This window comes from Coregonus clupeaformis, chromosome 34 (assembly GCF_020615455.1).
Source record: "Coregonus clupeaformis isolate EN_2021a chromosome 34, ASM2061545v1, whole genome shotgun sequence".
Lineage (NCBI taxonomy): Eukaryota > Metazoa > Chordata > Actinopteri > Salmoniformes > Salmonidae > Coregonus > Coregonus clupeaformis.
The window spans coordinates 33724820-33752334 of NC_059225.1; the positions used below are offsets into that span (position 1 = coordinate 33724820).

The 27515-nt window shown below is 43.4% G+C and overlaps 1 protein-coding gene across 3 annotated transcripts; it reads right to left on the reverse strand.

The window, feature by feature from the left end:
• Nucleotides 1-1873: 1873 nt before the first annotated feature.
• On the reverse strand, nt 1874-22713 carry LOC121550043. 3 transcript variants are annotated; one of them, XM_041862123.1, is made up of 17 exons: nt 22629-22713; nt 21310-21416; nt 21014-21168; nt 19629-19774; nt 19150-19317; nt 15344-15797; nt 14821-14922; nt 13528-13621; nt 12211-12434; nt 11716-11958; nt 9416-9514; nt 8696-8889; nt 8358-8532; nt 4279-4435; nt 3485-3638; nt 3216-3327; nt 1874-2844 (listed from the first exon to the last, which is right to left on the reverse strand). In XM_041862123.1, the coding sequence occupies exons 1-17, from the start codon at nt 22641-22643 to the stop codon at nt 2672-2674; spliced, it is 2772 nt and encodes a 923-aa protein (XP_041718057.1). In that variant the 5' UTR covers nt 22644-22713; the 3' UTR covers nt 1874-2671. The 3 variants fall into 3 exon arrangements, with proteins under 3 accessions (XP_041718057.1, XP_041718056.1, XP_041718055.1); XM_041862122.1 differs by having other exon boundaries at nt 13528-13618; nt 19629-19786; XM_041862121.1 differs by having other exon boundaries at nt 19629-19786.
• Nucleotides 22714-27515: the final 4802 nt, after the last annotated feature.

Genomic DNA, 27515 nt, shown 5'->3' on the forward strand with positions numbered 1-27515 from the left:
ATTAAATTTGGTCTGGGAGGTCCTAATTGTTTCGTTGCCAATTTATCTTCATTTGTTCGCCGACAAAAAGGAACTTCTTTCAAAGACACAATCCGCTCTTTTCTTAGTTACGTTCATGGTTACGTTACGTATGACGAAAGCGCGTAAGTGCAAGCCCTCAGACACCCATAGAGATTGTATTGAAAGCTCTGAAATTTGAAAAAAATAGATTTTACATGGGAGTCTATGACAGACTTCTGGGCGATTTTCAACCTGACTGAAATCGCCCCAAAAGGGGGGGTGGCCATTTGAAGCAATTGGACATTTAGTGGCAGTGTGGCACTGTGGCAGATCAGACGTCTAGATTACAACACTGATAACGACTGTTGCCGTGATATAATTGATTAGAAAAAAAATCCCTTCCTTTTCCCGTTTGGCAGTGCGTCGCCCATATCGCCCTATTGAACAGGCCGCCCCTGGTTGTAGCTCTTATTGCAGTACTGTGACCGTGTGAAATCACCTCCCCAGTCAGCTATTGTGCGTATTGACATTCACATTGCACTGTACAGCCTTACCTAAGGATTGGGGATCAATTAAATGGGGTGTCAGTCTACTCACTACCAAGAGCTTTTTTCCCCAACGTCCTCCTCAGTTATCAAACTCCAAAACATCCAGGTTGTATTGTTTTTCCTCTGGAATAGTGTTCAATACACATAGTAGGGTGACTGGTACATTACATGTGGCTCAATTTACAGTTGTTTCAGAGTCCCGCAATAAGAGCTACGACGCTAATGTTCTCTGGGTGTCACTGAGTAGCCTGATACCCCATGTCATTGATCCATAATCCATAGGTAAGTCTGTACAGTGAAATAAATATGCCCCCAATGCAATTCTAAAGTCTAATACATCCAGTGTGATTTCAACAGATTTTTGTCAAATTAACAAATTATTTTATTTTGTGGAATTTATATTATAATCCAAACTCGTTTAGCATTATCCATGGCATAATTCCACTATTTGTATTCATTTGCATCACTATCAATGACAAACATTTACTTTGAAGGCTAACCGCAAATTCCACTATTGTGGCTATTCCTTATTGTGGCTAGCTTCACATAGGTGGGTCCGACCACCATTAATCAAATAAGAACAGTTTTATAAATTAGGGGTATTTTAGCTGATGACACCTAGCTAGCCAACTATAGCTACAGAAACAGATTATGACGTTTTGCTATGTTTTTGGGGAATAACATTGTTTGCATCCATCAGCTAACGTTAGCTAGCTTTTTTTAAATGACCAGCACTGTCCAGAGCTTGGGGAAGGGCAGGTGCGCGAGACAACCTTATCAGCGTCATAGCATACGTATCGATGAGTCGTTGTGACTAATGAAATACGAGTAAGTGTAATCAATGTGTAATAACTACGTAAAAAATTTATGAACGTGTTAAATTGTTATGTGACCAGATGAAACCTTGTGGCTGTGCAGAGTACTACCCCACATTGCAATATTATTCCCCTATACTGTAAAAGTATGATAGCCCTCGCCCAATCTTAAACATTAGTGGGGAAAATGCAAAACTGACCCAATATCAGTCTCTAAGGCCAACATCACCCACCTACCTCCAGCTCAGTCTGCGCTCTAAATGGCTAATTTCACCAGAAGCATCCCAATGTGCATTATGGAATGCATTCCATTGTGCTGACATCGAAAAAGTGTATGCAGCAGCTTTTAGGTCATTTTTACTATATTTCAAAGTGACTTGTTTTCCCTGTGTAAAAGAGCCTTAATGATGCCTTATTTTTATTGAACGTTGTATGGCAAAACAGTCTGAATGAATTGACAATGTAATATTTACCATCTTATAGTGGGGTTCTTTAAATAAATACAACACATTCAAAATGCAGCTTTTATTAATTTAGCATTTTCCTTTGAGAATGTAGGGAATACAGTGCTGTTATCCAAAACAATTTACATTGAGAAAATAAACAGTATTATACATCTGTGTAAACAAAATGAGAAGAAAAAGTATTTATGAACGAAGTCGCCGCTTTGGATTCTTGCTGTTGAACCCAACCACTCAATATGCAACACACATCATGGCCCACTGTTCGCTGTGAGAAGCCAACCTCTTTCTACAACCACTAGCATTATGCTAAGCTTTCCAGTTGCTGCCTTGGCTTAAACCACCAAAAATGTAATTGATTGACATTACACAACTGGAGGTAACTGTTGGACCTGGATCATCATCATAGCCCTCTTTAGTAGCAGATCACACAGCTGTACCTCCGTAGTGTTAACTGATTCATTAGAGAATTCAGGCAGATCTATTCCCAATCATAGTTACCTGTGTAGTGCTAGAGCAAAAACCAAAACGTGCACCCAGGGTGGCCCCAGGAATGAGTTTGGGAAACGCTGCTTTAGAGGCTCTCGTTTTAGAAGCACAAGAACGCACCCTTTTAAAGGTTTCAACAGTGGACTTGCGATTGAGCGATTAGTGCCACTAGCTGCAGTTGAAGCAGTGTAGTTAGACATGGCTGGGTTTATCGTCACCCAGACTTCGCTGAGCCAGTCAGCTAGATGCAGTGTGTAGACACTTGGGGCTAAGACCACAGAGTACAGCGGTAGCTACTAGCTAGCACACCCAAGCCTTAGCAGAAAGGGCTGGAGGGTCACCTCAATTCTCAGTCTCTCTACTGATTGTCGTCGTCCGAGACCTGGTCAGGTGGGATGGCCCGCGTGTGGCTGGCCCGAATGCTGGTGACGTGGGGACAGGAGGTGATGAGGTTGGCGATGCCCGTGAGGGACACGCCTGAGCCGTCCAGATTTACCTGGCTCAGACTCATGCACTTCAGGAACTTCAGTCCTGAGGGAAACATAAGACAACAAGAATGTGGTCCCGTGTAGCTCAGTTGGTAGAGCATGGCGCTTGCAACGCCAGGGTTGTGGGTTCGTTTCCCACGGTGGGCCAGTATGAAAAAAACAAAATAATGTATGCACTCACTAACTGTAAAGTCGCTCTGGATAAGAACGTCTGCTAAATGACTAAAATGTAAATGTAAACAGATTCCTTCCAGCTCTAAATGCTGGTATTCCATCTCTAAACCCTGGTCTCAATTGGGATTCACAGGGCATCGTTGAAAAAGAGACCATGGTCGCAATTGAGATTCCCTTACTTCATGAGTATTCATGCTGGAATTCAATGGTAGTGATTGTAGATGATGAGTGCGACCTTACCGTGGTCAGTGATGCGTGTCCGGCTGAGGTTGAGCTTGAACAGCTGAGCACAGTGGACCAGACCTCTCCTCACCACCGTGTCGCCCACCTGAGTACTGGCCAAGCTTAATACCTGGAACATGAAGACAACATCAATGCTACTACTACCAATCACAGTATGCGGTTTCAATACAGTTTTATAACGGAGCTCTGTTAGCTCTATGACTTATTTGTAGAGTTCTATCGACTGATACAATAGTTGTCTATAGGGTTACATGCGTGCGCCGTACCTGCAGGTGCGGCAGACAGGTGACGAGGGCGGCCACTCCTCGGCTGGTGACGGCCGTGCGGTCCAGACACAGTTCCAGCAGCTCCTGCAGACTGCGCAGGGAGGGCAGCCCCGCGTCCGTCACCTGGGTGTTACTGAGAGACAGCCTCTTCAGCCTGGAGACAGGAGAGGGGGGCATTTCTATCAGGATCTTATTCATTAGTGTTCACCGTAAAACAAAACCTTTTTGCAACAGAAAACAAAACAAGCATTTCTTCTTGGACAGGTAGTCACACCCTGTTTCAGTCCGTTTTCCTGTTTGGTTCCTAATGAATACGACCCAGCATTCCTTCATTCACGGCGATGTTACAGAGGCAACTGTAGAGGACGCTGGTGAAAGAGCTAGAGCAGTAATCCTAGTCCTTCCATCTCAGCACCAACATACCTGGTTAATCTAAACTTTTGGGGGGGATGAATTACTGCCTCTGGTTGTGGTAATGACTAGCCTCATATTGACACCTATAAAGGATAATGGGTGCATCCCAAATGGCACCCTAATCCCTATATCAGCGTTAGCCAAACTCTGTCCAGGGGACCCCAAGGGGTGCACATTTTGTTTTTTGTCCTAGCACTACACAGCTGATTCAAATGATCAAAGCTTGTTGATGGGCTGATTATTTGAATCAGCTGTGTAGTGCTTGGGCAAAAACCAAAATGTGCACAACCACAAAATGTGGGAAACGCTGCCCTATATGGTTCACTACAAAAGTGGGTGCCATTTGGGATGCAGAAAATGTAGTCAGAGCGTGATCCGACCTGGTCATGGTGGCCAGCTGGGTGACCCCGTGGTCAGTGACGTGTGTGTAGTCGGTCAGGTCCAGCTCGGACAGCAGGGACAGTCTGGAGAGGAAGGTCAGGCCAGCGTCCGTCACTGAGTGGCGTCCAGGCAGGGTCAGCTGGGTCAGCCTGAGACCTGGGGGGGACAGACAGAAAGAGAGAGAGAGTACTTTATTAAATACAGTCCATTTAACTATAAACTGCCGGTCATACAAAACATTAACATCTGTAGCAATCTTCCCCTCTAATCAGAGACCTGGGGAAACAGGATATTGGACTTTGGCCAATCAATTACATTAAATCAATAACATTAAAAATCAATCAAACAGCAGTACTTGAGGCCTTGATTTGAATACTCCTGCTGTACACACTAGGGTTGGGCGATGTTTGACATTGTCCTGTTCAAACATCATTGGGTTGCGCATGGAGGGGTCAATTGGCGGGAACAACGCAATATGAAGGACACATTGGTTATACCAGAACTGTGATTTGGTGCATAATATATTTTTTTATTTAAATTGTTACAAAAGCCACAAACAATCTCATTAAATCATTGTTTAAAATAAAACAGTGTTAGGCCTAGTTATTTTTTAAAATCTAGTCTAGGCTGCAGAATTATATTAGCCTACCTTAAAAAATATACAGTATATTATAGCCGTATCAACTGTAAGCTATTGTCATTTCATCTTGATCATCTGGGTAAGTGCATTTGCAACATTCTTTCTTCATTAGGCTACTTTCCGACAGTAAAATAAAATACAAATTAAATAAGGAAGTGACGGGATTTCACTTAGTAACTATAGATACAATTAACCAAAATATAAAATGCAACATGTAAAGTGTTGGTCCCATATTTCATGAGCTGAAATAAAAGATCCCAGAAATTTTCCATATGCACATTTTGCTAAAATGTTATGCACACATTTGTTTACATCCCTGTTAGTGAGCATTTCTCTGATTAAACAGCATGATCATTACACAAGTGCACCTTGTGCTGGGAACAATAAAAGGCCACTCTAAAATGTGCAGTTGTGTCACACTACACAATGACATAGATGTCTCAAGTTGAGGGAGTGTGCAATTGTCATGCTGACTGCAGGAATCTCCACCAGAGCTGTTGCCATAGAATTTAATGTTCATTTCTCTACCATAAGCCGCCTCCAACGTCGTTTTAGAGAATTTGGCATTATGTCCAACCGGCCTCACAACCGCAGACCACATACATGTATGGCGTCGTGTGGGCGAGCGGTTCGCTCATGTCATCGTTGTGAACAGAGTGCCCCGTGGTGGCGGCGGGGTTATGGTATGGGCAGGCATAAGCTACGGACAACGAACACAATTGCATTTTATCGATGGCCATTTGAATGCACAAAAATACACCCTGAGGCCCATTTTTTAAAGGTATCTGTGACCAACAGACACATTCCTGTATTCCCAGTCATGTGAAATCCATAGATTAGGGCCTAATTAAATGCATTTTAATTGACTGATTTCCTCATATGAAGTGTAACTCAGTAACATCAATGAAATTGTTACATTTAGATTTTTGTTCAATATAGTATAGCTAAATCAGAAAAAAACGATGGCTGATTTGGTGGGAAAGAAAAGCACGTCTTCGCCTGTTTGGCAGTTCTTCGGTTTCAGGACGAACGATAAAGGTGAGCCAGCAGACCTGACCTAAGTCAACCTCCATCATCCTGCTGAGTTCACTACTCTGGGGGTGAACATGCTGGTGTTCCTTGTTATATAGAATGTTATAAATAATACATTTGTTTTATCTGATTGTATATTTAGGATTTTTACAGTTCGATAGGCAAAAGGCACAGCCTAAGGACAATAGGACTATTCGTTGTTAGCCTAAGTCCATGTTCATTCAAGTGATATAAAGAATGTTATAGGCTAAATAATCATTCGTTTTATCTGATTGTTGGTGACAATTTGTATGCTATTCAAAATAAAAGTTGTTTGTGAGACAACTCATTAATAAATGTTTTTGTTCCCGCTTATTGAAAGTGCTGCAATTGGCGCTTATGCCCGATTGCCTGTTGCACAATTCAATGACATGAATAAACACTACAACAATATTATAAATATAAGTTTAACTTGTCAAAGTAACATTTACTGCAACTTTTATTGACAGTAGCCTATGTGTAGGCCTATATTATTGGCTATTTGGTTTGCAAGGAGGGATTTTCCGACGGGACAATGTACAACTTTGCCTAGGCCAACACTTTGGACAAGTAAAGCATAAATGTATCATGTTTGTTTAAACTTCCTATTCGATTAGTCTATTTTGCAATTGTTCCCTCTCTCCCTCATTACTATGGGGGGGGGGGGGGCTGCTTTGATGCGCTCCGTTTTTTCTACAATCTTTATTGTTCTCTTGCACAGTGCCTTGAAAAAGTATTCAGACCCGTTGGAGTTCTTCACATTTTATTGTGTTACAAAGTAGGATAAACATTTATTGAATTGTCATTTTTTTGTCAACAATCTACACAAAATACTCAAAGTGGAAGAAAAATATACTTTTTTAAAAGATGAATACAAATTAAATAACTAAAATAGTCGTTGCATAAGTATTTAGCTCCCCGAGTCAATACATGTTAGAAAAACCTTTGGCATCGATAACAGCGGTGAGTCTTCTTGTGTAAGTCTATACGAGTTTTGCACACCTGGATTGTGCAATATTTGCCCATCATTCTTTTCAAAATTCTTCAAGCTCAGTCAAGATGTTGGGGGTCATGGCTAGACAGCAATTTTCAAGTCTTGCCATAGATTTCTTAAGCAGATTTAAGTCAAAACTAACTTGGCCATTCAGGAACAGGCACTGTCTTCTTGGTAAGCAACTCCAGTGTAGATTTCACCTTGTGTTGTAGGTTATTCTCCTGCTGAAAGGTCAATTCCTCTCCCAGTCTCTGGTGTAACGCAGACTGAAGCAGGTTTTCCTCTAGGATTTTGCCTGTGCTTAGCTCCATACCGTTTCTTTCTATCCTGAAAAACTCCCCAGTATTTGCCGATGTCAAGCATACCCATATGATGTAGCCACCACCATGCTTGAAAATAAGGAGGCAGTTTCTCCGTGATGTGTTGTTGGATTTGCCTCAAACATAAGGCTTTGCATTTAGGCCAAAAGTTGTATTCCTTCGCAGTGTTTTTTTTCTGCAGTATTACTTTAGTGCCTTGTTGCATACATGTTTTGGAATATTTTGATTCTGTATATTTGTAGTTTTTTCTTTTCACTCTGTCATTTAGGTCATTATTATGGAGTCACTACAATGTTGTTGATCCAGCCTCAGTTTTCTCCCATCACAGCCATTGGACTCTGTAGCTGTTTTAAAATCACCAATGGCCTCATGGTAACATACCTGAGCAGTTTCCTTCCTGTCCTGCAGCTCAGTTCAGAAGGATGACTGTATCTTTGATGTGTTTGGGTGGTTTAATACATAATCCACAGTATAATTATTAACTTGACAATGCTTAAAAGAGATATTCAATGTCTGACGTGTTATTGTTACCCATCTACCAATCACTGCCCTTCTTTATGAGGCTTTCAAAAATATCCCTGGGCTTTGTAGTTAAATCTGTGCTTGAAATTCAATACTTGACTGAGGGACCTTACAGACGTATGTATGTGGAGAGAGGAAGGGTTAGCATATTTTTTATTTTATTTTTAAATCACATTAATTTATAATGTGGTTTGTTAAACCAAATTTTACTCCTGAACTAATTTAGGCTTGCCTAAACAAAGGGGCTGAATACTTATGCAATGACTATATTTTAGTTACAAATGTTTTATTTTTCTTCCACTTTGCCAGAGTATTTTGTGTAGATTGTTGACAAAAAATAACAATTAATCAATTTTAATCCCACTTTGTAACACAATAAAATGTGAAGAATGCTCGCTGCACTGTTGTGCGCTGCCAGACTCCCACGGAGCAGTCAAGTTCAAATATGCTAAACCATCGTTTGTGACATCACGATGGCTGTCAAACATCGTCGATAGACGATGCAATCGTAAAATCGACCAATCCTAGTACACACACACGCACGCAGCTCACCTGAAATTATCTGGAGTGCGTGGTTGCCGTCTGCGACGGAGATGCCTGCCAGGCTGAGGGCAGAGAGGGTGGAGTGGACGGCCAGGCACTCTAGAGAGCCCTCCATCACCCCCGTGCCGTCCAGGTAGAGGGCCTGCAGGCTGGGGAGCGCCGCCAGGGCCGACACGTCTCTCACCTGATGGAGGAGGCGGAGATATTATGAAACAACTTATACCAGTGTTGGTTGTTGAAGCTTAATGGTAGTGTCTGCGTATGTTTGTGTGTTGAAATACAGAGCTGTTGTGTGTGTGTGTGTGTGTGTGTGTGTGCGCGCGCGCGTACGCGAGAAAGAGAGCTACCTTGGTGTGTTTGACGCTGAGCAGTCGTAGCTGTGGCACACAGGCGGGCAGCGCTGCCAGGGTGGCCTCTGTGACCGAGGTCTGGTTCAGACTGAGCTGGGTGAGTGACGAAGGAGCAGACTGCAGGTACAGCACCATCCCTACATCGCTTACTTTGGTCTGGTCCAGTGACAGGAAAGACAGGCTCTTCAATCCTTGGAGACACAAAGGGTACAGAGTGAGATAAAAAGTCCTCCTTTGAAGTGTTCATTACTTTATACAGGAGTTGAACTATTGGGAATTTAAAAATGGTTGACACTTATCCATAATTATGAATTCAATCATTTAAGTTGAAACCCCCCTCATGCCATACTATGCTCCCCAAATGCATTCATCTTTCCTTGGTTGACTTTAAATGACAGCTTATGCTTTGATCTAGTGTTCTTGCATGGGGTCATTGCAGGCTACTAGGTTATTATTATATAATTCCAGCGTTACAAAGCTATCCCCTTCCTTCTCCCTTGACCTCTATTCAGCATTAAAAACCTAATTCATCCACAGGCGTTCCATGCTGTAGCCAGGGTCGTATTCATTAGTGCACACCGTAGCAAAATGTTTTGCAACTGAAAAAGATACAAATCTCTTACTGGACAAGTGCAGGTATAGCCCCTCCCTGTTTCAGTCTGTTATCTTAAGTTTGGTGCCTAGTGAACAAAACCCAGGGTAAACGAAGCACCTCACCTGTGATGTGCTGCAGACAGGAGTCGGTTAGCTTGCTACACGAGGCCAGGTTCAGGTGCTGCAGTTTCAATAGGCTGCACAGTACAGAGAGGCCCGTGTCTGGAAAACGGGAAGACACAGAGAGAGAACCTTCAGTATCATAGCCGCAATGCTGCAAAGATAACAGGCCATATGGTTTTCTTAAAAAGTGATATCTCACCACTACATCTGGGTCGTTCCACAAAAAGAGTGCCTTTTGTGTCCCTTTGATATTTTAAGTAGAATTTACGCACCAATATTGAATTTTAAAAGCCTTTTATATTAAATTAAGAGCCCTTTAACCCCTTACACTCGTGGAAATTGGTCTGTATGGATAGGGCCAAATGTAAAATGTTTCTAACAGAAGAATATTAGAAGCATACTGTATGCATGCCCATGGTAGCGGTTGAAAGAGAACACTTTGGAGATTATGGGGAAATTATCAGACCAAAAGGTGAGGACACAACAGTTCACTTGACACAAGACTGAATCCAAACACTACATTGTTGATTTGATGTGCATTTTACATTTACTGTTCTTTTCACAGCATTTGTCAATAACGAAATCTGAAAAAACATACATTCAGTAACATAATAAGAATATTAATTTACATTTTGGAGTATTCAATATAAGAAAAAACTATTATAAGAGTTTGAGTGAGAGGTCTAACTGGTGTCTCCAAGTCATTTCAATGCACTTTTATGACTCAAGGAAAGCTCCTTCAACTATACGTTTTTTGTTTGTTGCTCTCCTAGCTTTCACGTTGAGGAACTGAAGCAAGCACACTTGTAGATGTTTTGTTTGGAACACAACCCTGTGTCCCCACCATCACACAATTACTGCTGTGGTTTACTCAATCCAAACACGTTCCATTATAAATTGCAATCTGGGTCAGGTGGGCTTCATTTGAAAGCTTATTCGATTGCCAACATGGCTAGCTAAGGTATAAAATACAATCTCAGTGTTAGGCTTTCAAAAAGGCACTTCAGACAAACAGATTGTAATTATGATGCGCATAGAATGGAGTCATAAGTGCATTCAAGTGCGTGTTACGCGGCTAATTTTCTTCACAATACGCCAAACATAGGCTCATTCTGCTCAGGACAACCCAGGGTATAATGCATGTCATCCTTGTAACTGTGGATCAAACATAGTGATCATAAACATTAATACTGTAAAAGTACACATTTTGACTCATGGGTGTGTTCTTCGCTTGTATGACTAAGCAATATTTATTATAATCCTCAACATAATCCTCTCATCTTTCAGAACAAATTGATTCCTCTCGATTTACAGCATTTCCCTCACTCAGACAACAAAAACTGAAAAAGTATCCCAATTAACGGGATGACTGGGGGCATCTTCTTGTCGCTGTTTTGTGGTGGAAAACTGAGCGGGTCGAGCATTTCGCTACACCCACAATAACATCTGCTAAACACATGTATGTGACCAATAAAATGTGATTTGATAACATGTCAACCCTGTTACCCATAGATAAACAAGGTAGACATTTTTTAGCACATTTTTGGGGGGTGAAGCTTGCATTCAATTGCCACTCCCTGTTGCACACACACACACAGGGATTTATGGCTGATTTAAGATGAAATCGTCAACCCTTGTACAGTCAACCTTGTTACTTTATTTGACCAAATTCACATAGAAATGTATGTTATAGATCTGTCACTCATTGAAAGCAAGGCTAAGAAGCGGTAGATCTGTTCTATGTTCGCTATTTCTATGCTTCCCGTTCTTACATTTTGTTTTGCGTCTTTTACTTTCGGTTTTGTACACCAGCTTCAAACAGCTGGAAATACAATATCTTTGGTTATGGAAAAGTTATTTCACAGCGGTTTAGATGGTACAATGATTCTCTACACTATACTTGTTTGTTTTGTCACAAACTGAAATTAGGCAAACTATTAGAATTTTTGCATCTAGGAAATGGCGGAGCGATTTCTGCATAGTGCATCTTTAATAGACACTATAGTCATTTTTGTATTTAACCTCGAGACGGGAAAACATGTTTTTTATTAAGTTGAACATGTGCTCTTTGACAGAATGTTAAAATTAGGTGAACTAAAACATTTTTTTTTAACCAAGTTACACTTCTCAAAAGGCACCAAATTGGTGGTATTTGTTTATTTCTTAACTTGACTTTCATATGGCGCTGACAATAGCGTTGCCATATGGCTCTGGTCAAAAGTAGTGCACTATATACGAAATAGGGTGCTATTTGGGACGCATACTCAGTCAGTACCAATGCTGTCAAGGTAAAGGTGTACCTGTGATGAGAGGAGAGTTGACCAGGCTCAGGTGCTTCAGTGCAGTGAAGGCCCGCAGCTGCCGGAGCAGCTCATTGGTAGAGTACGGGTAGCAGTTGAGGACAAATTTCTGCATTGGGCAGCCGAAGAAGAGCTCCAGGGTGCGTGGGCGAAGGAGCCTCTCGCGGGACATGTGACTGAGCAGGAGCTCGGCCAGCTCGGGGGTCAGACATGACAGACTGCTGCTGTACTGCATGCTGGGAGCTGAGAGAGGAGGAAAGAAAGAATAGAAAGGACGTTGGATGAAAATGCATTTTCTATGCAGCTTTCCTGCCACGACACCTTTCTGTGATCTTGCTCAGGAACTTTTACACAACTGCAATAAACCACAACCAATATCAATGTACAATTCTGACCATTTCGTTTGGCTAGGTCATTGTCTTGGCTAGCAGGGAGGCCCCTTTAACAATGTTTGAGTGCAAATTACAGTGTTGGACTTTAAAGTTGTTCTCTGACCTGTCATGAGGTTGACGGTGGCAAGGGTGGCCATGACGCAGAGGGAGGGGACGCTGGGCGTTCTGAAGGGTCTCTTGGGGGGAGACGGGTGGCCTTGGGAGGCATGGTGGTCGTCCTGGGCGGCTCTCTGGAGGCGCTCTACTGCAGCCTGGCCTGCTGCCCCCGGCACCACGTGACCTGCAGCCTCCTCTGGCTCCACTGCTGGGTCCTCTACCACCCCCTCCCTTGGAGAGACAAACACACGTTTGTATGTTCACATCAAGTCAACTGATTAAACAAAATAAAAGGGCCCAAGGCTGCGTCCCGATTCTTCCCCCTTGTGTACACCTGCACACTTCCCGTCATGGATTTAACAACGGTATGAAAATTCCTCAAGCCAATGCTTACACCAATGCAATGCTTTAAATCCATGATGGTGAATGTGCAAGTGCACACTGGCTAAAATGTGGAAAAACTCTTGTATTTACAGAGCAAGTCCATACTAGCAACGTTTTGGTCCTGGGACCTTCCTCAGGCTGCATGCTATCAAGCCTACATGCCAACACATCAAGTCAACTCTTACGGTTGACCTTTGGCACACTTCTACGCGTTCAACAAGCACGTTTATAATAAGGCGTTCCAGTGCTGATCAGAACTCCACATTGACCCAAAAAAATCCACTTTATATAGTTACCTATTACATTTTGTTGGGGACATTTTTTTGTTACAGTCTAAATGCTATGTAAAATGGTTTTGTTACAGTCTAAATGCTATGTAAAATGGTTGAGTTGTTGTAAGTCGCTCTGGATAAGAGCGTCTGCTAAATGACTTAAATGTAAATGTATAGTGCTATTCCATGACTTTCTAGTTTTCCTCTTCTCACAGCGCACAAAGGAGTGATTTGTTGCTGGCTCCTTATCTCTTCGGGCACCAGAGGCCTAGCTCAAGGTTGAAATCTTCTTGCAGCTGAATAGGCTTTAAAGAACTCATCACTTCCCTCTCTTAGACATGTAGGCTGTGAGAACTGGTGTACAATGCTTTAAGGAATGGAGCCATGTAGCTCAGTTGGTAGAACATGGCGCATGCAACGCCAGGGTTGTGGGTTCGATTCCCACGGGGGCCCAGTTTGAAAAAAAATGAAAAAGAAATGTATGCACTCTCTAACTAAGTCGCTCTGGATAAGAGCGTCTGCTAAATGACTAAAATGTAAACGTAAAGTACTCCTTATCTCTCATGTAAGCTTGCCTCCCCTTAGGAGAAGCAAGCAGCTTTTTGTGTAAGAAGAAGTATATAATGATTGTGTGTGACTCTGTAACTGAGTTTAGGCTGGGCACTCACCGGAGTCTGTTCCCCTGGTCTGGCCAGTGGTGTCTGGGCTCCAGCCCTCCATGCAGCCGGTTCTCTGGGAAGAAGGGTAACCGGGGCATACCTGCTGGAGTTAAAAGGTCCAATGCAGACGTTTTTATCTCAATATCAAATCAATTCTGGGTAACAAAACTTCTTAGCAAAGAGCAATTTATAAGCAAGAATTTTGCTAGCATTGTCTGGGAGTGATCTGAGTGGGGAGGGGAAAACTGAAAATGAGCTGTTATTGGCAGAGAGATTTGGAACTCTTTCTTATTGGTCCATTAACTAATTTACCACCATGCAGGCCAAAGCTCCATCCCACTAAAACAGGGTGAAATTTCAGGCAGTCTTTTCAAACATCTCTTACACTAAAAGGGTATTATCATAATTGTCACAGTATTATTCCAACCTCATAGTGTGGAAATATATATAAAACACAGGAAAATCACATTTTTGACTGCACTGGGCTTTTAACCACAGGTATTACTTAAGGCCTTTATGATACAGAAACAGACTCACTCAGACCAGAATCAGGATCTCTATTAATTCTAACAGCCATACAGGTTGAATTACTTCAGCCAAATATCAAAGCTATTTAACAATCTGAATGAATGTCTTGAAGACATAAACTATCACATGCCTCTCATCAACATCTACTCTCTAATCACAATCTTCATATTCTTCAGCTTCCTCTGTGACTGTAAAAAGGAATCCCCGGCAATAAGCTTTACAAACTCAGTGTCACACACGGATTACTGTCTGTCAGTATACCTCAGAGCTCCACTATTCAGAGAGACTGAGTTTTTTTGATGAGTGCAGTGCAAACTGGTGAAAGTGGGACAGTCGGGGGCATTCACCTGCGATTTCCCAATCAAAGTAGCTTTCTCACGATAAGAGAGGAGATAGCAAACATCATTACCGGCCCAGTTGGCTCACTATCATGACCGCAACCATGGCAGGTTAGTTCAATGGATTTCTACACACTGGTTCACTTGACCTGCTGTCAAAAAGGTTTTTTCAAAAAAGATTCCCAAGGGACAGTAGATTAAATCCTACTGCAAATGGGGCTGCAGTGGTCATCAAGTTCAAAGCCATGGTAATTTGTGTAAAAACTGATACAGAGAGAGTGAGAGGGGTCATCTGTTTCGTACTGCAAAGAACAGAGTTCAGAGGAAAGATACAAAACCAGAGACTCAGAGCAAGGGAGGGGAGCGAGAGAGGAAGGGCTGAGAATCAGGGGCAGGGCAAAGGTTGAGAGCCAATTCCCAACAGAGGGGGCAGTACCATTGAAGAGGAAGGGTGGCTCTCTCTCCCCCTCTGGCAGCTCTTCATCTTCTGAGCTGGCAGCCTCCTCTGCGTCGCCAGGATTCAGCTTCTGCCCCCGTCCTGTCAGTGGAAAAACTAAGCATCAAAACTTTGGTGTAGAGTGAAGTTGCAGCTAGATGCTGATTTTGGGTCAGTTTCACATTTTCCCCACTCATGGTTAAGGTTAGGATTGGGGGAGAGGAAGCTGATCCTAGATCTGAACCTATGGGAAAACATTCAGCTGACCCAGAGAATGCCTGAAAGAAACTCAGTGCCTGTAATGGTGTTATGGTGTCGTCACAAAGTGATGCCTCAAACTAATGGGTCCATACTGTAATTATACAGCGTTACAGGGTACAGAATAACCATTTATACTCCAAGGGGAAAAAAATCTGAAGGTAGAAAGATACCAGACAAATCATCAACTAGGATATTGAAGCTGGCTGTGAATGGATAAATTACATTCTGAATGGGATCTCCATACGCCACACGTGAATCTTACCCCAGGAGTGAGAAGGTCCGGTCATTGGGGGACCAACACCGGGGATGCCTGCGTAGCCCACTGCTTCTTCCCACAACTGGTGAGGCAGAGGTGGGGGCAGAGCGGGATCCTGCATCCCTCCTTCCTCCAGCATTGGCATCTGTGGCTGGGGAGGCGCAGGAGGTGGAACCACCACTTCCTCCTGACCCAATAAGAGGCGTGCAGCTGGGCTGGGCGGGTCCTGGGGTGTCTCTGGGGGCGTGGTCTGGATGCAGAGGGCAGCATTGGGTGTGAGGCCCAGGGAGCGCAGGGAGCAGGCCAACTCCGCCTCCCCAAAGCGTTTCCGTGGGAACCCCTGGAGGAGGGAGAAGGAAGTCAGGGAGGGGTGGCGCCCAGAGATGTGCTCCACCACGCTGCGCAGAGGGGCATCGGCCGAGAAGCGCTCCCGCATGGATTCCCCAGAGGGCAGCCGGATCTACAGTGACACAGAGAGAGAGAGAGAGAGAGAGTGAAACCTCCATTATAACATACCAACTCAATCTACATCTAAACTAGGCTACACAATTCATGCACGCCTCTACAATGAACCAATAGGGATGCTCTCAAGTCAACTATTAAGACAGTTGTCTACCTAGAGTGAGGGAAAAAAGTATTTGATCCCCTGCTGATTTTGTACGTTTGCTCACTGACAAAGACATGATCAGTCTATAATTTTAATGGTAGATTTATTTGAACAGTGAGAGACAGAATAACAACAACAAAATCCAAAAAAACGCATGTCAAAAATGTTATAAATTGATTTGCATTTTAATGAGGGAAATAAGTATTTGACCCCTCTGCAAAACATGACTTAGTACTTGGTGGAAAAACCCTTGTTGGCAATCACAGATATCAGACGTTTCTTGTAGTTGGCCACCAGGTTTGCACACATCTCAGGAGGGATTTTGTCCCACTACTCTTTGCAGATCTTCTCCAAGTCATTAAGGTTTCGAGGCTGACGTTTGGCAACTCCAACCTTCAGCTCCCACCACAGATTTTCTATGGGATTAATAATATGCCATTATGAATAGATTAAGGTCTGGAGACTGGCTAGGCCACTCCAGGACCTTAATGTGCTTCTTCTTGAGCCACTCCTTTGTTGCCTTGGCCGTGTGTTTTGGGCCATATTCATGTTGGAATACCCATCCATGACCCATTTTCAATGCCCTGGCTGAGGGAAGGAGGTTCTCACCCAAGATTTGATGGTACATGGGCCCCGTCCATCGTCCCTTTGACGCGGTGAAGTTGTCCTGTCCCCTTAGCAGAAAAACACCCCCAAAGCATAATGTTTCCACCTCCATGTTTGACGGTGGGGATGGTGTTCTTGGGGTCATAGGCAGCATTCCTCCTCCTCCAAACACGGCGAGTTGAGTTGATGCCAAAGAGCTCAATTTTAGTCTAATCTGACCACAACACTTTCACCCAGTTCTCCTCTGAATCATTCAGATGTTCATTGGCAAACTTCAGACGGGCATGTATATGTGCTTTCTTGAGCATGGGGACCTTGCGGGCGCTGCAGGATTTCAGTCCTTCATGGCGTAGTGTGTTATCAATTATTTTATTGGTGACTATGGTCCCAGCTGCCTTGAGATCATTGACAAGATCCTCTGTGTAGTTCTGAGCTGATTCCTCACAGTTCTCATGATCATTGCAACTCCACAAGGTGAGATCTTGCATGGAGCCCCAGGCCGAGGGAGATTGACAGTTATTTTGTGTTTCTTCCATTTGCGAATAATCGCACCAACTGTTGTCACCTTCTCACCAAGCTGCTTGGCGATGGTCTTGTAGCCCATTTCAGCCTTGTGTAGGTCTACAATCTTGTCCCTAACATCCTCGGAGAGCTCTTTGGTCTTGGCCATGGTGGAGAGTTTGGAATCTGATTGATTGATTGCTTCTGTGGACAGGAGTCTTTTATACAGGTAACAAGCTGAGATTAGGAGCACTCCCTTTAAGAGTAATCTTTCTGATTGAGAGGGGGTCAAATACTTATTTCCCTCATTAAAATGCAAATCAATTTATATATATTTTTTGTTGTTATTCTGTCTCTCACTGTTCACATAAACCTACCATTAAAAGTATAGACTGATAATTTCTTTGTCAGTGGGCAAACGTACAAAATCAGCAGGGGATCAAATACACTGCTCAAAAAAATAAAGGGAACACTTAAACAACACAATGTAACTCCCAAGTCAATCACACTTCTGTGAAATCAAACTGTCCACTTAGGAAGCAACACTGATTGACAATACATTTCACATGCTGTTGTGCAAATGGAATAGACAACAGGTGGAAATTATAGGCAATTAGCAAGACACCCCCAATAAAGGAATGGTTCTGCAGGTGGTGACCACAGACCACTTCTCAGTTCCTATGCTTCCTGGCTGATGTTTTGGTCACTTTTGAATGCTGCCGGTGCTTTCACTCTAGTGGTAGCATGAGATGGAGTCTACAACCCACACAAGTGGCTCAGGTAGTGCAGCTCATCCAGGATGGCACATCAATGCGAGCTGTGGCAAGAAGGTTTGCGGTGTCTGTCAGCGTAGTGTCCAGAGCATGGAGGCGCTACCAGGAGACAGGCCAGTACATCAGGAGACGTGGAGGAGGCTGTAGGAGGGCAACAACCCAGCAGCAGGACCGCTACCTCCGCCTTTGTGCAAGGAGGAGCAGGAGGAGCACTGCCAGAGCCCTGCAAAATGACCTCCAGCAGGCCACAAATGTGCATGTGTCTGCTCAAACGGTCAGAAACAGACTCCATGAGGGTGGTATGAGGGCCCAACGTCCACAGGTGGGGGTTGTGCTTACAGCCCAACACCGTGCAGCACGTTTGGCATTTGCCAGAGAACACCAAGATTGGCAAATTCGCCACTGGCGCCCTGTGCTCTTCACAGATGAAAGCAGATTCACACTGAGCACATGTGACAGACGTGACAGAGTCTGGAGACGCCGTGGAGAACGTTCTGCTGCCTGCAACATCCTCCAGCATGACCGGTTTGGCGGTGGGTCAGTCATGGTGTGGGGTGGCATTTCTTTGGGGGGCCGCACAGCCCTCCATGTGCTCGCCAGAGGTAGCCTGACTGCCATTAGGTACCGAGATGAGATCCACAGACCCCTTGTGAGACCATATGCTGGTGCGGTTGGCCCTGGGTTCCTCCTAATGCAAGACAATGCTAGACCTCATGTGGCTGGAGTGTGTCAGCAGTTCCTGCAAGAGGAAGGCATTGATGCTATGGACTGGCCCGCCCGTTCCCCAGACCGGAATCCAATTGAGCACATCTGGGACATCATGTCTCGCTCCATCCACCAACGCCACGTTGCACCACAGACTGTCCAGGAGTTGGCGGATGCTTTAGTCCAGGTCTGGGAAGAGATCCCTCAGGAGACCATCCGCCACCTCATCAGGAGCATGCCCAGGCATTGTAGGGAGGTCATACAGGCACATGGAGGCCACACACACTACTGAGCCTCATTTTGACTTGTTTTAAATACATTACATCAAAGTTGGATCAGCCTGTAGTGTGGTTTTCCACTTTAATTTTGAGGGTGACTCCAAATCCAGACCTCCATGGGTTGATAAATTTGATTTCCATTGATAATTTTTGTGTGATTTTGTTGTCAGCACATTCAACTATGTAAAGAAAAAAGTATTTAATAAGATTATTTCATTCATTCAGATCTAGGATGTGTTGTTTAAGTGTTCCCTTTATTTTTTTGAGCAGTGTACTTTTTCCCCTCTCTGTATGCTGCTAGGTATATGTAAACATTGCCAGAGGAGGAGGGTTCAGCCTCACCATGAGGATGCAGTTGTGTTCCACACTGGTCTGGACCGTACCCCCCAGCCTCTGGCCTTTGCTGCTGTCTGGAGGGGACATGGTCTCAGTGGGGGCGCTCGGCTGGGTCTTCTTCTCCTGCAAGCTTCTCCGGTCCTCTGCAATACGCTTCAGCACCAGCTCACGCTCCTGAGGGAACAACACATATGTCAGGGATCATGCTTTGTCTGAGTGTGACTTGTTTGCAAAAAGGCTGAAGATACAGTCTCAATGATTTGAATAAACCAATATTCCGTATCAATTGTGTGCACTGAAGTATGTTACACTAGCAAGCACAACCCTGTGGTTATGCTGAGTGTGTATATGTGTGTGTGTCTGAGTGTGTATATGTGTGTGTGTCTGCGTGTGTATATGTGTGTGTGTCTGCGTGTGTATATGTGTGTGTGTCTGCGTGTGTGCTCAGTGTGTTTCAGCTGATCGATCAGGCAGGTGCTGCTGACCTGTTTCTTCTGCCTTCTCTCATTCCTGGCCTCGTTGGCCACACGCATCCTCTGCTGCTCCTGGAAGTCACTCTTGTCCTGCCTGATACGGGACTCCAGCGGCCGGGGGTCTGTGGATGGACTGGAGGGCTGTGGGCGTCCCAGGACTAAAGAGGGGCCTTCAGGCACACAACATTAGAAACAGAGTGGCCTGGGGTGGTCTAGCAGTATAAACCCCTGTCTCTGGAGCTGTACTGTATGGTGTACCGCTGCCAGGATGGGTTCAAATCCATCTCAATTCTCTTTCAGCACTCTCCCCTTTAACCTCTATCTATCCAATAAACATACAAAATACATGTAAAAAAATAAAATAATATAAAAACAGAAGAAACAGAAAGGTAACTGTGCTGAAATAAAGGGTAAAATACCCAGCTGCTATGCTATGTCCGGAGTAGGGTGGTGTTTAGCCTCAAGCTTCAGTACAGTAATACATTTTTAAGGCTACAATTATAAGCCATAAATGTGTCTGGGGTGAACTGAAATGGTGTCACTATATAACAAATAAGCATTCTAAGAGGGAGATTAGCTTGGAAACAAAAAGCTTGGATAATTTACAGCAAATTATGCAGAATGCCCTGTCCTGTACACAGTTCCCTTGTATCTGCAGCTGGAGACAAGGCAGCCTCACCCAAATTCCAAGTGTGGACTGGACAAGCATTCATTCTCATCTGTAATATATAGGTACAAAAATTCTGAACACTCCCTTTACAAGTCAGAATGTTGAATATGTTTCATTTGAACATACTTTACCTGTTGTCCGCTGATTCCGTCCTTGTCGTTGGAAAGTTCAGACAAAATATCCACAGGAAAGTATTATTGAACTGATTTCAAAACAGGTTTCTGTGTGCTGCTCTCACGATTTGTTTATTCATCACCTGAGGCACACGCACAAGAGTTAGTATATACACACACGATGCATGCATACTAACTGAAGTCTTGCAGGCGTCTACATGGTTTTGCGCATGTACCAGGTGATGAAATCTCAACGGCAGTCCCAGCGTTTTGAAAAGTTTGTTTAATAATACTTTCCTGTGGATATTTCTTCTCAAATTTCAAGAGTCTAGAGGACCAACCGGTCCAACAGGTAGAGTAAGTTATATTTAACATTCTGGCTTGTATAGCATTGTCTCAGACTGTAATACCTGCTATCACAGTCTGATGAATTAGGCTAGAAACAAGGCAAAGCCAGTCTGCTGCTAGATGCTTTACAAGACAGCTATTTGATTTGTACAAAAGGGGCAAATGACTGAGCAGTGGTCAATTGTGTACAATAAGACATTAGATTACAGTATGCAATCAACCTTGGAAAACAAATGTCTAATGACTCTTATAATGGTGTGTCATACCTCTACTGTCAGTGGGCGATGTCTGTGACTGTGATGTGCTTTGGGGGCAAGAGCTCCCTGCATCTTTGGGAGGGTTGAATGCAGCAAATGCTGTTCCAACTGGCTGGGATGGATTTTTGACCAGCTTGTGCCTCAGATGTTCACCTTGTAAGAGCCTGCCGTAAACACATTGAGAAAATATGTTTGACATGTTCAGTTCTTGGCAACACTTGTCAGTTACCAATCCTGTTTTGACATTGGAAAACATAGTTCCTTGCCTGTCCATTATAACAGGGTTATGGTTTGGGAGGACTCACCATTCAGCTGCGTCAGGCACAGAGAAGTGTCCTGCCTGCACGGCAGACTGGATCTGCTCCTCACTGAAGCCCATCTCACACAGGGTACGGAACAACTCCCCAATAGTCTGCAACACAACAATGCCATAGGGTGTGAGAAACAGTCCTAAGAAATGGTGAGCCTATACACAAACCGACTCTTGCCCTGCAAAGGGTGCCCCTGGTGTCTTTGGGCAGATCAATCAGGAGAAGATGCCCTACAAAGACAAATCAGTAGATAACAACACTACTGGGTCACTGACGCCTCAAAGAAGTGAAGTGTGACTGATGACTGGAGTGCCTCTGATTGCTTTGCTCTGATGACAAGTGCAAGTTAGACCAAAGACAGCAGCTCATTGAAGCTAGCTAGCCTAACGTTAGATATTATGGGGAAATGCTGTGCTGTCAGACAAGCTTGTTTTCTAGGTCTGATAAAGCTCAAAAGTTTCACATGTATTTTCAACTTGTTAGCTAGCTAGTTTAATTGGTATCTAGCTGTATTGTTTACTTACAATGCCCATGAATTAGCTATGAGCTCTTCAATTTAGCAAAACAAATAGATAGCTAGCTAGCTAGCTAGATTCTTACTTGATAAGATTACACAGCACTGGTAGTTAGCACCAGAGTCATATGGCTCTGGTTAGCACTAACGTTAGCTAGTTAGCTCTAGATTAGAAACTTCAAAGTGTCATGATGATGTCGATCACTCTGCCTAAACTCCCCTTCTTCAGGGAAATTATACAAGTCTGGGTATTTTATTTTAGCTCACTCTAATCTAAAACAGGGCCCTTTGGCTTTGTATCTTGCTGTAGATCATGGGTTCCCAAACTCTTTCACTCGGGACCCAACATCTACGGGCTAAAACACCTAAATAAAAAAACGTTAGCTGATCTGGACAATAGCTCTAAGGTAGGCAATGACTAACATGACAAGAGGTACTGATGACGCACTACCCAGTTTCGAAAAAAAATGTTGTTGTTTTGCACCATCCCCCCCGGTGGCGCGCCCCACAGTTTGGGAACCACTGCTGTAGATAACTAGCTAGCTTACCGTCATGCTAGCAAGCTAACTGCTGCTACGGGAATTTACAATGGAGGATGTGCTAACGTTAGGGAGCTAACGAAGCTAGCTAACGTTAGCCAGTTAGCTAGTCGTCCCTTTTAGAATCCGAGAGTGGAAGACAATGGTAACAGTCTGATGTATTAGGCAGCTAGCTAATGTTGGCTAGCTACTACTGTACGAACTGTTATTAGTTCTAAGTAATAACTGTTATTCTTTATAATTGGCTAGCTGAGACTTACCGGAGTGCAATCCATACTTTCAGTTTTAGTGATTGTAAGGGTCTCTAATGAACCTGCTGAATGTTATTATTTTGCCCTAGCCTAGTCTTCTTCTTCTTCTACTTCAATGAGGTTTAACGGCGGTTGGCATCCAATTTGTTGCATTACTGCCACCTACTAGACTGGAGTACAACTCCCTTATATTTTACTTGAAAAATAAAATAAATAAATACATTTACGTCATTTAGCAGACACTCTTATCCAGAGCGACTTACAGTTAGTGAATACATATATTATTATTTTTTTATACTGGCCCCCAGTGGGAATCGAACCCACAACCCTGGCGTTGCAAACGCCATTCTCTATCAACTGAGCTACATCCCTGCCGGCCATTCCCTCCCCTACCCTGGACGACGCTGGGCCAATTGTGCGCCGCCCATGAGTCTCCCGGTCGCGGCCGGCTGCGACAGAGCCTGGATTCGAACCAGGATCTCTAGTGGCACAGTTAGCACTGCGATGCGGCGCCTTAGACCACTGCGCCACTCAGGAGAAATACCCTACCATCTAACACTACACTCACGAATTCAAAATTATTATAAATAATTAACACTACTTAAATATATTCATTCCTACCTGAAATTTAAATTGAAGTTCATGCCCTCAACCTGAAATGATGGGACATCACCACTTAACACTCCCTGTAACTCTTCTGATGTCTTGTCTCGCACACCCAAATACCTCTCTGCAGCTGCCACCACAACCTTAATTTTCTTTGACTTACGTTCCATCCCTGCAGTACAATTAATACCCATCGCTATAAACGCTAAAAATCCAATATTACTGAAACATCACTTGTTGTCCTATCCCTCTGTACTGGTACAAATCTCCTACTCTCACCACTCCCCCCCCCTTGACCCCTCTTCCTCTACATTCTTCACTACTCTTACCCTGGAAACCTCAACCTGCTTCTCTAGCAAGGAACATTTCTGATCTCTTCTTCTTCTTCTTCTTCTGTGGGTTTTATGGCGGACTACAACCCAAAAGGTGTATTGCCGCCACCAACTGAACGGGTTGAAACCAAAACAAGGTAAAAAGAAAATCCATACGTAATAGGGTAATAGGGAAACTAACTTAATCTACCCAAATAAAAATAGTACATTGACAAAACAAAACTCCCACTTCTTCCTTCTTTCAATTCTCCATAACTCCCTTCTCAGGCTCTAGGGCAGGGGGGTGGGCAAACCTTTTGGCTCAAGGGCCACATTGAGTTTTTGAAACCAAGTGAAGGGCCACATACTATATGTGTGACAAAACATGTGAAGCCTTTATTCATTTTCACATTGACAAGCAACTACTAGTGTACTGTAGGTGTACATATGCTTGCAGAACAATTCTATCCTTGTACCATCACACATTTTTTGCAAAATTGATATAATTTATATCACAGACACAGTCAAACACGCACACAGATCCTGCATCTCTACCCTTGTAAAGTACAACTTACAGTCACAATTTGCTAACGTAAAAATAGATATATACAGTTGAAGTCGGAGGTTTACATACACCTTAGCCAAATACATTTAAACTCAGTTTTTCACAATTCCTGGCATTTAATCCTAGTAAAAATTCCCTGTTTTAGGTCAGTTAGGATCACCACTTTATTTTAAGAATGTGAAATGTCAGAATACTTGTAGAGAGAATGACTTATTTCAGCTTTTATTTCTTTCATCACTCTCCCAGTGGGTCAAAAGTTTACATACACTTAATTAGTATTTGGTAGCATTGCCTTTAAATTGTTTAACTTGGGTCAAAAGTTTTGGGTAGCCTTCCACAAGCTTCCCACAATAAGTTGGGTGAATTTTGGCCCATTCCTCCTGACAGAGCTGGTGTAACTGAGTCAGGTTTGTAGGCCTCCTTGCTCGCACACGCTTTTTCAGTTCTGCCCACACATTTTCTATAGGATTGAGGTCAGGGCTTTGTGATGGCCACTCCAATACCTTGACTTTGTTGTCCTTAAGCCATTTTGCCACAACTTTGGAAGTATGCTTGGGGTCATTGTCCATTTGGAAGACCCATTTGCGACCAAGCTTTAACTTCCTGACTGATGTCTTGAGATGTTGCTTCAATATATCCACATAATTTTCCTTCCTCATGATGCCATCTATTTTGTGAAGTACACCAGTCCCTCCTGCAGCAAAGCACCCCCACAGCATGATGCTGCCACCACTGTTCTTCACGGTTGAGATGGTGTTCTTCGGCTTGCAAGGAACCCCCTTTTTCCTCCAAACATAACAATGGTCATTATGGCCAAACAGTTCTATTTTTGTTTCATCAGACCAGAGGACATTTCTCCAAAAAGTACGATCTTTGTCCCCATGTGCAGTTGCAAACTGTAGTCAGTCTATTTTATGGCGGTTTTGGAGCAGTGGCTTCTTCCTTGCTGAGCGGCCTTTCAGGTTATTTCGATATAGGACTCGTTTTACTGTGGATATAGATACTTTTGTACCTGTTTCCTCCAGCATCTTCACAAGGTCCTTTGCTGTTGTTCTCGGATTGATTTGCACTTTTTGCACCAAAGTACGTTCATTTCTAGGAGACAGAACGCGTCTCCTTCCTGAGCGGTATGATGGCTGCGTGGTCCCATGGTGTTTATACTTGTGTACTATTGTTTGTACAGATGAACGTGGTACCTTCAGGCGTTTGGAAATTACTCCCAAGGATGAACCAGACTTGTGGAGGTCTACAATATTTTTTCTGAGGTCTTGGCTGATTTCTTTTGATTTTCCCATGATGTCAAGCAAAGAGGCACTGAGTTTGAAGGTAGGCCTTGAAATACATCCACAGGTACACCTCCAATTGACTCAAATTATGTCAATTAGCCTATCAGAAGCTTCTAAAGCCATGACATCATTTTCTGGAATTTTCCAAGCTGTTTAAAGGCACAGTCAACTTAGTGTATGTAAACTTCTGACCCACTGGAATTGTGATACAGTGAATTATAAGTGAAATAATCTGTCTGTAAACAATTGTTGGAAAAATTACTTGTGTCATGCACAAAGTAGATGCCCTAACCGACTTGCCAAAACGATAGTTTGTTAACAAGAAATTTGTGGAGTGGTTGAAAAACGAGTTTTATTGACTCCAACCTAAGAGTATGTAAACTTCTGACTTCAACTGTATTATATGACTGGAGACATGCTAAATGTAACAGCAGATGTGTACAAAAAAAAAAACTATTCTAACACTTGAGTGAAACATATGTAAAGAGCATCAGTTTCATTTGGAATGGTCTGTTTCTGAAAGCATATTAAGGAACAATTCTCATCTCCATTGTGAGCCATATTTACAGTTATCCAATCACCTCAGCCCAAATCTGACTGACTAGTTATTACCTGTTACCAAGTGCATTGCTGGATAATTCTCACTGCATAACCATCACCATGAAAAAGCATAATCCTTGCCTACCCCAGTCACGGTTATTCAAGTCTTAATGTGAACAATCAGTCTGGTCACCTCTCTTGGCAAGGGCATCAAAGTCTGGTGTCATCTTTGATGTAGAGATTCTCAGAACAGCTGACAAGTTGTCATTTGTTAAATTTGACCTGTGACGGGATTTGGTGTAATTCATTAGTGAGAACGTTTGTTCACACACATATGTGGACCCGAATAAAACAAGCATCCTTTGGGCGTGCTTTTTAATGTCTGGAAACTTTGTTTCATTCAGTGAGCCATAGAACTGGTCTATTGTTGCTGCTTTGTACCTCTCCTTCAAAGCATTGTCACATTGGATGTTGATGAGCTCCAATTGTGTGTCTGGTGGTGCTTTCTCACTGTCGAAAGACAGGGGGCATGATGCAAGCTCCAGCTCAGTCTCAATCTTGGTGAAGCCTGAGAAGCGGTGGGAAAACTCAGCATGCAGGTGGATCAAAGTGCTACTGTATGTCTCAGTGTGGCACTGCGATGTGGGCGCGTTCAGTGCGTCGAGTGTCGGAAAATGAGCGAGAGACCGGCTGCTCATTTGTCTGGAGAACAACTTAAGTTTGGCCTTGAATGCTTTCACGTTGGAATACAGTTGATGCACAAAAACACAATTTCCCTGCAGTTTCACATTTAGATCGTTCAGATGCCCCAATATGTCCACACCGAAAGCAAAGTCGCCCAGCCAGTCTGTGTCTTTCAACTCGGAGAAGTCGTCAGCTTTACCAACCGTATCAAGGAACATACCTATCTCCCCTTTTAGTTCCCACACACGGCAAAATACTTTTCCCAGGCTTAGCTAGCGCACATTTGAATGGTACAACAAGTCCTGGTGCTCTGCCTCTGTGTCATTGAGCAGCTGAATGAACTGACGATGGTTAAGCCCCCTTGCCCGTATGAAGTTGACAAGTTTTACAACCACTTTGATAACATTTTCCAGATTTACACACTTTTACACAGGGCTTCCTGATGAATAATACAGTGAATGAATATCAATTTCTCAGAGTTAGGGCTTTCTTCTTTTACTTTGTCTTGTAATCTTATTAGTAGGCCAATGTTTTACCGATTAGATTTGGTGATCCATCTTTGTCAGTTTGCTCCATGGTAGATTCATTTTTTCCAAGCAGGCAGACACCCTGTCATATAAGTCAGAGCTCCTGGTTGTTCCCATCATTGATTCCATCGCAATAAGTTCCTCTGTTATTTCAAAGTTCTCATTTATTCCTCTGTCAAAAATGTAAAGTTGAGCGGTGTCTCTGATGTCAGAACTCTCATCCAGTGCTATAGAAAAAAAGATCGAAACCATCTGCTTTTTTCTTCAACTCAGAGATTAGCTCCTCACCTATCACTTCCACGCGCCTGGTGATGGTTCTGCGTGATAAGCGAATTGGCTTTTACTCTCAGGACAAAGTATACCAGCAGTCTCCACCA